Source organism: Beta vulgaris, chromosome 2 (assembly GCF_026745355.1).
Source record: "Beta vulgaris subsp. vulgaris cultivar EL10 chromosome 2, EL10.2, whole genome shotgun sequence".
NCBI classification, from domain to species: domain Eukaryota; kingdom Viridiplantae; phylum Streptophyta; class Magnoliopsida; order Caryophyllales; family Amaranthaceae; genus Beta; species Beta vulgaris.
The window spans coordinates 9,937,002-9,947,832 of record NC_079203.1 but is presented as its reverse complement, the minus strand read 5'-3'; the positions used below and the strand labels follow the sequence as shown (position 1 = coordinate 9,947,832).

General features: G+C 34.7%; 2 protein-coding genes across 2 annotated transcripts; both read right to left on the bottom strand.

Annotated features, from left to right (window-relative positions):
• Nucleotides 1–829: 829 nt before the first annotated feature.
• Nucleotides 830–4,429, bottom strand: LOC104906289 (40S ribosomal protein S8). The gene is made up of 5 exons (XM_010695025.3): nucleotides 4,277–4,429; nucleotides 4,059–4,131; nucleotides 2,539–2,872; nucleotides 1,370–1,536; nucleotides 830–1,110 (listed from the first exon to the last, which is right to left on the bottom strand). Exons 1-5 carry the CDS (start codon nucleotides 4,278–4,280, stop codon nucleotides 1,035–1,037), a joined length of 654 nt encoding a protein of 217 aa, XP_010693327.1. The 5' UTR covers nucleotides 4,281–4,429; the 3' UTR covers nucleotides 830–1,034.
• A 2,827-nt stretch (nucleotides 4,430–7,256) lies between these two features.
• On the bottom strand, nucleotides 7,257–8,918 carry LOC104906297 (uncharacterized). Its single transcript, XM_048638378.1, has 2 exons — nucleotides 8,011–8,918; nucleotides 7,257–7,710 (listed from the first exon to the last, which is right to left on the bottom strand). The coding sequence occupies exons 1-2, from the start codon at nucleotides 8,916–8,918 to the stop codon at nucleotides 7,257–7,259; spliced, it is 1,362 nt and encodes a 453-aa protein (XP_048494335.1).
• Nucleotides 8,919–10,831: the final 1,913 nt, after the last annotated feature.

The window sequence follows — 10,831 nt, the reverse complement described above, 5'->3', positions numbered from 1 at the left end:
TTAACAAAAACAAGGATTTCAAACAAGCGTTGATACAACAATAATTATATTTTCACACACACAAATAGACATTCTTATCAATAACAAATTATACTTTTACTTTTTGGAAGAAACGCTAAACAAAGTACAAAAATCATTACAAACTTTTGCTTTATTGCTGAGATTACATGTTCACTTTTTGCCAAAAAATAATTTTTTTATATTTTTGTTTTAACAAAAAAAATAACTTTAAAAAATAAAAAAAATTATTAGTGGACAAACTACTCGCTAACTATTACTCCCTCCGTCCCATAATATAGTGCTTATTTCTTTTTTACACGCTCTCCAAAATGTAACTTTGACCTTTAATATCTTCAATTTTGTATTAATAAAAAATATGAAAAATTGATATTATGAAACTATACATTGAGACAAATCTAACAAGATCCTACATGAATATGTTGTTTATATATACAAATGAGAATATTTGGTCAAAGATTTTAAAGTTTGACTCACCAAAAATGAAGTAGACACTATATTATGAGAGGATGTAGCATTTTATTAACTCTTGCATCATCAATGGTTTCAAGCCATAATGATGGTCACCTTTTACCTGGGCTGCATTATATGTGACAAGGTATAGAGTATAGACTGCAAAAGAGGAGAAATCTCACACTTATTTCAGAGTTACAAAACCTACCCCTTGGATAATATGCATTTCTAAGGTTTACTCCCTTGTTTATATCATCTCTTCCATACCACAAAAATTAGACTTAATTTCTCAACCCAAGCATAGCACCACGGAAAAAGGGACTGTCCAAGGTTATAAAACTCAACCATAAGACAACACTGGGGCGAGAAATCAGATCCAGAGTTCTTTGACTAGAGGCAACATAGAAAACACATAGTCACATTACAGTTACAAAAACACTTTGGCGAATACCATGGATTTAAATCTCAACAAGACTAGGTCCAATCCCACAGTAAATAGTAATTGATGATAGAAAAAGAAACAAAATTCATAACTCTGCCTATGATTCTACAGCAAAAAAAAATTAAGCAGCTGCCTTTCCCTTCTTCCTCTGGATTTTCTTCATGTAAAATTCGAGCTCTTTGCCTTCTAGGATGTATCTGCAACAGACCAATAAAAGCGCTTTTAGTAATTCAAACAAAGACCACAGCAAGCAAAAGGTGAAATGCCTCAAAATAATAAAACATCATCACTATTCAATGATTTCCAATAGTAGACGCATGGCAACTTAAGTTCCTCTTCCCCATCACAGTTCAAAATGCAATTCAGCTTAAAATCAAACAAATAAAAAAGGTCTCCTCATCTTAAACACGGTATTCTATTCTACCCCATAAAATTGACACGAAATAGAACAATTACCCATCAGCGCGGCCACATTGACCAGGGCGGGATGAAATGCAAGCTAGCAAACGACCACCACCAAATTGTTCTTCAATGTGGGCATCTAAAGTGCGATTCTGCTGACGTTTCTCCAGCTTTCTTGCAACATGGTTGCTCTTTTTAGCTTCCTCTGTAGTCTCACCTTCCTATCATGACACAAATTGCAATAATGAGAGTTCATAATCAAAATTAGCTAATGATCCCCTCACAAAACATGACCAGTTACACATTTAATCTTACTCAAAGCAAACCATTTCAGCTCTCAATAGAAAAATTAAGTTCATGCTAGACAGAATAGAATATCTATAAATAGCAGATCTTACTGGAAGAATGTAGAAACAAGGATTACAGAACCCAAATCATAAAGACCATGTTATATCTCATATGTTGCAAGTCAGTAATCAGGGCAGGAGCACACATTTCAGAAAAAGGTGATAAGTAGGAACACAACATCAGATCAAGATACAATTAGGTCCCGTTCTTTAGGACTGAGAGAAATTGAACTGAAATTAACTGAGCTGAGAGAAAATGAAATGAACTAAAAGTAAGTACAAAAGAACAGGGCCTTAATGTCTAATCAGGTAGAGGCTCTAAGATGCAATTACTCCCTCAACTATTTGTCTCAAAAATTGATCTCACGAAATATATTTGGAGAATGCAGAGAGCACTCATTCAGAAAAATTGTATACCTACAAGGAAAAAATTGTTGCAAATACAGAGATAGAAAAAAAGATAATATAAATGCCATGGAACATTTTATGAGAAAGAGATAGAATAGCAGAGCTGGGATAACAATGACTATGAGACTTGGTCATTCTCAAGCAATATACTTCCTCCGTTTCTTAATAAGTGCAACATAGAGAAAGTGGGGGAATACCAAGGAATTTAGAGAGAGATAGTTGGGACCACAATAAAGTAGAGTAATTCAAGTGATGAAACAAAAAAGTTGTGGTCCCCTCTTGCTTTTTGGTGGCATATTTGTAATAATATTGAACTTTTTTTACCATTTTGAGCTTGGTTGCACTTATTGTGACTATTCCAAATAAGGAAAATGTTGCACTTATTAAGAAACAGAGGTAGTACATTATGATTATCAGATTTAAGAAAAAAGAGGGTTAAATAAGAAACTATCAGGAAGGAGAATATACCTCAGTTTCTTTCTTGGCAGCAGCAGCAGCCTTCTTCTTGCGTCCAACGTCAACTCCATAATGCTGGAGATACCATTGCTTAAATGGTGCAGCATCAACCTGGACAATGGCACTTTTCACCAAAGTCTGTGTCCTCACCAACTCATTGTTGGATGCATTGTAAACAACATCTAAGAGACGGGTCTTGCGAGTCACGGCCTCGCTACCCCATGAGAAATTGCCAGTGTCCAACCTCAGTGCGCGCCACTTGACATTACCACCTCGAACCCTAACCCTCCTAACTGTCTTGTTGCTCGAAAGCTTTGTGTTAGCAGGCTGCCTCCCGAGCTCGTACCTTTTCCACGGTAAATAAAAGCCCACAACTTATAAGTAGAAGACAAATATAGAAACCTATAATGCCTCACAGCAAAGATAAGATTATCAACCAAAGTGATTTGTCAACACCAAATTGTTTCATACGCACACATGTCATCAATAATCAACTGAAACACAAAAGCCTGGAAGTAACAACAAAATCACCAACCAAGAAACCTATAATGCCTCACAGCAAAGATAAGATTATCAACCAAAGTGATTTGTCAACACCAAATTGTTTCATACGCACACATGTCATCAATAATCAACTGAAACACAAAAGCCTGGAAGTAACAACAAAATCACCAACCAAAAATTTCAAGCAATGAGGAGCAAAATATGTACGCCACAGCAATAATCTTTTTCCTCGAGATTTAAGGTAAACTGAAGTATGACGACATGGCAGAGTAATGTAGCTTATAGTTTTGTTGCGTGCAGATGGAGTTACATATCAGCACAGGACCGTCTAATAAGCACAAAATTTTCATGAAACTCAAAGAGATGAGAAGTATGGGATAAACAACACATACTTAAAGGAAATCAGAAAAGTTATTTTGATTACTAAAATCCACCTAAATCTCTCACTAAGTCCGTAATCACCAATTCAATTGATTAACCAATGTGGGAAGAGATAGAAAATTCTGTGCGCGATGGCATCAATGGCTTTCCTCAAGATGTAAGGAAAACTAAAGGATGATACCCCCACAAAGTAATGTAGCTTACAGTTATGTTGCGTGCCGATGGAGTGACTTATCAGCACAGGACCGTCTCATAAGCACAAAATTTTCACAAAATTCTAATAGATATTATCAACTATCCGATATGTAAGAAAATACTCAATGAAAAAGAACACAAAACAATTTTGATTGCTAAAATGTGCCCAAGAGCTTCTACTAAATCAAACTCGACATAGCTTAGATTAGATCAACAAGGCATCTAATTTTATTTTAAAAGTAAAATTAGCAAAGAAGCACTATATAACTGTCATAAATTCATCATATATCTCACCAAAAAAAACACAACAGATACAAAAGAGCAAACTCTTGAGGATCATCTAGCCCATAAACAACGATTTGCATCAATCAATCAATAAAAATCATCAAAGTAAAAAAAATTACTAAAATTACATTATGTATTAAAAAAAATCGAGAAATAGAAAAACATACTTTCTCTTCTTCCTCCATGCCTTCTTCTTGCCACCAGTGGCACGCCTCTTGTGCATAGAATCACGAGAAATACCTGAAATCAAAATCAAACACCAAAATTATTCGTAAAAACAATATACATAATCGTGATTGAAATGTGCCGCCATTGAAGAATAACTTGAAGAAAAGAAATAAGATCTATTGAATCAAAGGATGAGAGAGAAAGTAGAGATTCTTACCCATTTTTGCAGTTAGGATGAAGAAGAAACTAGGGTTTCGGCTATTTCGCCTCTCTGATGTTGATACAGAGAGAGTGTGAAGAAGAAAGAGAGAGATAAACCCTAGTAATCATGTTTTTAACGGGCTACTTTCTGGGCTTCAGTTGTTTATGTGCTAACGGGCTTTTCTCTAGCTTGTCAATGCGTAACCCAACCCCAGAACAACGACCCGGAAATTTGCGTACTGTTTTCAATTTCAACCTGATTTAACGAAGATAGTAGGGTTAACACACTAGGGCTTTGTTCTATTGGACTTGCATTCAGTTCAACTATTATTAATTTTTTTGGCAATTCAAAGTTATTATTGATATTTGATAATCAAAAAAATTGATGAGTTTACAAAAACACCCAACCAAACTCAAGGCAAAACTAAAACAAAGCCAGTAACTAGAATACAAGTTAACGGACTATCAACAAACGCTCATCATCTTTACAATTACAAGAAACTCTAAAGATAATCTCCTTGATAAACATTTGAGGAGTGAGAGAAGATCTTGTCATTTCTTTGCCTCCAAATAACATATATAGCCTCTGTGAATAACATGACATACACCTTTGCCTTGATACTTTTACTATGAGCTTTACTCAAGCTATTCTACATTCATATATGAACTGCATAGCAGTAAAATTGCCCCCAACACGAAACTTCAAATTAACCCAAACCTCAGCAGTGTATCTACACTGAAAAAAGAGGTGTTGGATTGATTCAGAATCTTCATCATACAAACAGCATCTAGGATTGCAGTTATGCATCCATTTACTGATTCTATCTGTAGTGGCAAGCCTGTTCTGCATCCCCATCCAAAGAATAAATTTGCTCTTGAGATTAGCTTTGTTGTTACATATCAACCTTCTGCGGTCCACTTTCTAAGCTTCGCCTTGTAGAAAAGTATAAGCTTTCCTTATACTAAACTTCCCACTAGCAACAATAACATTATCTCATCCTCCAAAGACATTCAACAACTCTCTATATTATATGATTTTCCTTCGACCCCAAGAGATGTTGCTATTAATAGAAACATTAAGAATTGTATGCCTTATAAGATAGTAAGCATTGATCCATTGCGTCCAGAGTTTATCAGCTTTGAAAGTGATTGCCCAAAGCAGCTTTAAAATAGCAGCTTTATTACAAGCCTGCATTTTAATAAGCCCCCAGCCCCCTGTAATTTTAGAGTTATAAAAAGCTTGACAATAAATAAGAGCCTTCTTGAAGTCCATAGTTTTCCCTGTCTAGAGAAACTTCCTACAAATAGCTTCCAGAACTGGACAAGGTAAATATATGAGTCTAGTAATTTTACATAAGCTCAATACTTCTTATAAGTAGCAATCTACCAGCATAACTGAGAGAGAGAGAGAGCCATCCAACTTTGAGCTCTTTCAGTGATTTTGTCAATTAAAATATTGCATTGAGAGAAATAGAGCTTTTTAGCAGCTAATGGAACCCCTAGGTACTTGAATGGTAGAGTACCTCTTGAAAGATGGACAACAGCAGCAAGATTATTAGCTTCAAAGTCATTTACTCCAGCAATATAAATATATTTTTTTCAACACTTGCCTCAAGACCATAAGTAGAAGAAAATTTATGAAAAGCAACTATATATGATATGCTCTTGAGAATAAGAGCAAATCATCAGCAAATATGAGGTGAGTTACCTTTATCCTTTCACACTTGGGTGAAAATTAAAATCAGGATGTTCACTAAGCTCAGCTAAGCACCTGCTAAGGTATTCCATGCTAAGAGCAAACAGTAAAAGGGAGAGGGGGCCCCTTGTATGAGCCCCTTCTTAGCTTCAAATGGAGGAGAGGGGATACCATTCAATAAAATTGAATAAGAAACACTGGTAACACAGGCCATTATCCAACCTATAAAGCATTCAGGGAACCCCAACTCATTCAAAACACTCTCCAGGAAGGGCCACTACACTGAATCATAAGATTTTTGATGTCAACTTTAATGACACACCTTGGGGACATATGAGCTCTAGAGTAACCCCTGATCAATTCAATAGCAAGTAGTGTTATCAGCAATGAAACAATCAGGAATAAACCCAGCCTGTGCAGGACTAACCACTTCATCAATTACCAAATTCATTCTATGAGTCAAAATTTTTGAAATAATTTTGTACATTTATTACAATACAACAAGCTATAGGCCTGAAATTTTTAGCCTGAATTGCTTGATCAACCTTGGGAACCAGAGTAATGGCAGCAACATTCATTGGCTTGTGAATAAATGTATTATCAAAGAATTCCATGACGCCAGCATACATATCCTATTTTATAACCCCCTAGGATTTCTTGAAAAACGCAACATTAAATCCATCTATTCCAAGCGCCTTAGAGTCATCAATTGCAAATAAGGCCCTATCAATTTCTTCATGAGTAATAGGTTGGACAAGGTAAGCTCTAGATGAAGCTGAACGAGACTTACCAGCCCTAATTGTATTAAGATCAATAGCAGGTAAAGAGGAGGCACAAGACGCCAATAGCTACTTATAAAAATCCACCATCTCCTCTGAATATCATCCTTGTTATGCAATAAATCACCTTCCTCATTCTGTAACACAACAATCTTGTTTCTTGCTTTTCTCACTTTTGTTGCAGTGAAGAAAATTTTGGTATTTGCATCACCTAAAGAAAGCCATTGTATTCTTGATTGATGTCTCAAAATGCTTTCTTCAACTCTAGACCAATGCCTAAGTTTTTCATTCAATTGACATTCTATTGGTTGGAACTTATCATTTCTAATCCCTTGATCTTCGTGAATCGCTGCTAGCTTAATCCTACATTCTTCCACCCTCTCATGAGCATGAGAATAGTGATTGGTATGCAAACTCTTAAGAGCTTTTTTAACAGCCATAAGCTTCATCCACACATTTTTAACTTGAATTGGGCTACAATAGAAGTATACGCTTCAACAACAACATCCACAAAACTGGGGTCAGTCATATGCTAATATATTATTGAATTTGACAGGCTTATCACCTTCCTGCTTCTCATCAGCTAATGTGACAACTAAAGGAGTATGATCTGACATACCTCCAGGTAAATACTTCACCATTAGATCAGGGAATAAATCTAGCATTGAAGCCTTAATGAATGATTTGTCTATCCTACTAGATATTCTACATTCACCTACACCTTTGTTAGACCAAGAGTAAAAGATTCCACCACATGGAGCTTCCATCATTGCTGAGCTAACTATGAAAATTGTGAAATCAATTGTCTCTACCTCACTTACAGCATTCCCATTGTATTTATCATTAGCATGATTCACAACATTAAAATCACCTATAACAATGAAGGGACTAGTGCAGCTATCAATTAATTGCTCCAATTCTGCCCATAAGCCTCTCATATCTGCTATGGTATGTAAACCATACACCGTAAACAACCTGAAAGCAAAAGAACCAGCCAATTGTTCAACTTGAACATTCATAACTTGCTCAGATTTGCTTAGTAGTTCACATATTATTTCACCAAGTTTCCAACCAATCTATATCCTCCCCCTGGGAGAGAAGTCATAATTGTTCTCCCACTTCCAGAGATTATCAAATTTACTATGCACTTTAGCATGTTTAGGCTCTCTAAGTCTAGTCTCAAAAAGTGCACAAAGACTAACCTTCTGATATTCATAAACACTGTAGTTTCCTTTATTTATAGAGGATCATTTAATCCTCTAACATTCCAAGCACTGAATAACATCATGATAAATAGGGTTTCTTAGCACCCCAGGCCTCCCCAGGTCATGAGTTGAGTTCCACAAGCTATAACTTACTCCTCTCATTAGTTGATATGCAACTTGTTTACCCTTAGATTTTCGAGTAACAACCTCCCATGGTTCCTCTTCTTCTACATTTTGCTGCTGCACATGAGTACTAACTGAAGTGATCTCATTACTTACCTTTGCTGCTAAGGTAGGATCACCAACTGTGTTGGAAGGCCCCACACAACCAGAATCTACAGACATAACAAGAGAACCAGTAACATGATCATCTTGAGTTTCTGTTGCAGCATTTCCTTTGGGCTCATTAACAACTATAATCTTCTTTAGAACCCACTTTTGCGTTGGCTTTGTAGGAGGTCTAGCTGTTTTAGCATCACAATTGTTCCCTATAAATTGACATTTTATACAAAATGCAGGCAACCAATCAATCACAACTTTCTGAGTGAATTTCCTACCATTTGGATCTTCAATCTGAATTTCTTTAGGAACAACCTTACTAACATCCATCTCTACTAAAAACCTGGCAAAAGACACCCTTAAAATTTTAGTAGTACAATCATCCGCATAAATTGGCACACCTAATAAACTTCCTATTTTGCTTAAAGAATTTTCACTCCAACAATTAAGAGGTAAATTAGGGAGCTTAACCAAAATTGGAATCACCTTCTGCACTTCTTTATGGAAATCAAAACTAGATGTCCATTGTTGGATAATCATAGTTTTTCCATAGAACAAATGAGGGCCTGAATAAAGGATTGAATCTTTATCTCCCCTATTAACTAGATTAACCACAAAATATCCATGATCATGTCTATGAACAGTAGGATCAGCAGAAACTCCCCATTTTGACTTTATTAATGCATTCATAGCATTCATAGTAGGTGGTTGACCAACTATATACACAAATAAGACATTTTCCCATTTCACATTCAATTTTTCTATCTCTACTTTCTCCAGACAAGTTGTGGGGGTACCTTCAATAATGGTAGGAGCAACAAAACTTAAACCCATACCTTTGTCTGAGATAGATTAGCTCCGGTGGATCCCTGCCATTTCTTTTGTGCAGCTTTAGCTAGGGATGGATTGCTCATTTCTCCTTCGCCATCAGGGTTTATAACCAGAGGGTTTGATACTGTTCCATTAGAGTTTGCATCCTTATCGACGTCTAGAGCCACATTAGAACTACTAGGATTCCCAGTGGACGATCCCGACACCGGCGAGCTACTTATCGGACCAGCAGTCCCCTCCCTTCTTCGACCCATCGCTAAGGTGGTGCCCGATAGCAATCGCCCTTATCATACGCCTAGAGAGGGTTTAAAGAGGGTTTAATCTCAATATTCAGTTTAGTTATTATTATTATTATTATTATTATTATTATTATTATTATTATTACTATTATATTATTATTACTATTATATTATTATTACTATTATATTATTATTATTATATTATTATTGTTGTTGTTGTTGTTATTATTGTTTTTATTATTACTATTATTATTATATTATTATTATTATTGTTGTTGTTGTTGTTGCTGTTATTATTGTTTTATTATTATTATTATTATTATTATTATTATTATTATTATTATTATCATTATTACATTATATTATTATTATTATTATTATTATTACTATTAATTATTATTCATATTTTTATTATCAATTATTATTATTTTTTTACTATCAATTTTTATTGTTATTATTATTATATTTTTTAATTATTTTTATTATTATTTTTAATATTTATTATTATTATTATTATTATTATTATCATTATAATTATAATTATCATTATTATTATTGTTATTATTGTTGTTATTATTGTTGCAGTTCAGTTCAGTTCAAATCAATTCAGATTCTCTCAAGCTAAAATAACGGGGGCTAGATCAAGTAATATATCAAAGGGTGTTGTATGCCGCAAAAAATTTCACCACGTGGGACATAAGAGACAATGACTCTGCGGGTCTAGACCTGGACCAGGTTACACTTGGTCTGACTCTAGGTCCAAAAATCGTAACCCGAGTATAACCTATCTTGCTTTCAGATAGAGATTTTAGGACCTAATACCTATGTCTGGGTATCTAGTGGAATCGATTCGTGAACTAGGTATCCATTACTGAAATTGGTATGTTATATTTATGTGGCTTATTAAAAAAAGCCCGTATCCCATAAATGTCGCAAACCCAAAGCTTATCATATGCAAAAAAAAATTAAAATTAAAATTAAAAATTCAACATGTGCATAAAGAGACCCGTGTACTTGGTTTTGAATTGGCTCCCATTGGGTCCAGTTACAAACCCTAATATCCGTCTGGTTTATTTAGTCTTTTTTAGATAAATATAATATTAGATATAAGTATAGTGTACTATATGTGTAACACCCCGATAATTCTCTCTTTTACAAAATACCTTTTCAATATAAAACATAGATAATTACCAAAGCATTATCGCTCGTTTGATAACGTATCTGCTTATTTAGAATTTTGCAGCGGAAAACATATATAACTAAAAACTTCATACTTTAATATAATAATAAATAAACAATGTACTTAAACCAAAACACTATAAATGTTAACTTCAAAACAAAAATTAATATAATATGTTCCTACTAAAGCAATAGATAAAACAATTTGTTACACAAGCTCTCCATTCCCATATTTTCATGATGCAACATTTGCAAACCTATAGATGTCAATGCTCTAAAGAATCTGCTCACCAAAATGGGCCATCACAGGATTAATAAGGCAAAGTCATGATCAACATACACAAACAAAGCACGTAATCAGCA

Excerpts from the sequence above, each read along its gene's own strand:
- LOC104906289 (XM_010695025.3), bottom strand. Across the intron at positions 1,537-2,538 it reads CTGCCAAGAAAGAAACTGAG|GAAGGTGAGACTACAGAGGA; the intron begins GTATATTCTCCT and ends GTGTCATGATAG. Across the intron at positions 1,111-1,369 it reads CAATGTGGCCGCGCTGATGG|ATACATCCTAGAAGGCAAAG; the intron begins GTAATTGTTCTA and ends GGTCTGTTGCAG.
- LOC104906297 (XM_048638378.1), bottom strand. The coding sequence starts at position 8,918 with ATGAATGCTATGAATGCATTAATAAAGTCAAAATGGGGAGTTTCTGCT. Across the intron at positions 7,711-8,010 it reads ATTTATCATGATGTTATTCA|GTTGTTTACGGTGTATGGTT; the intron begins GTGCTTGGAATG and ends TTTTGCTTTCAG.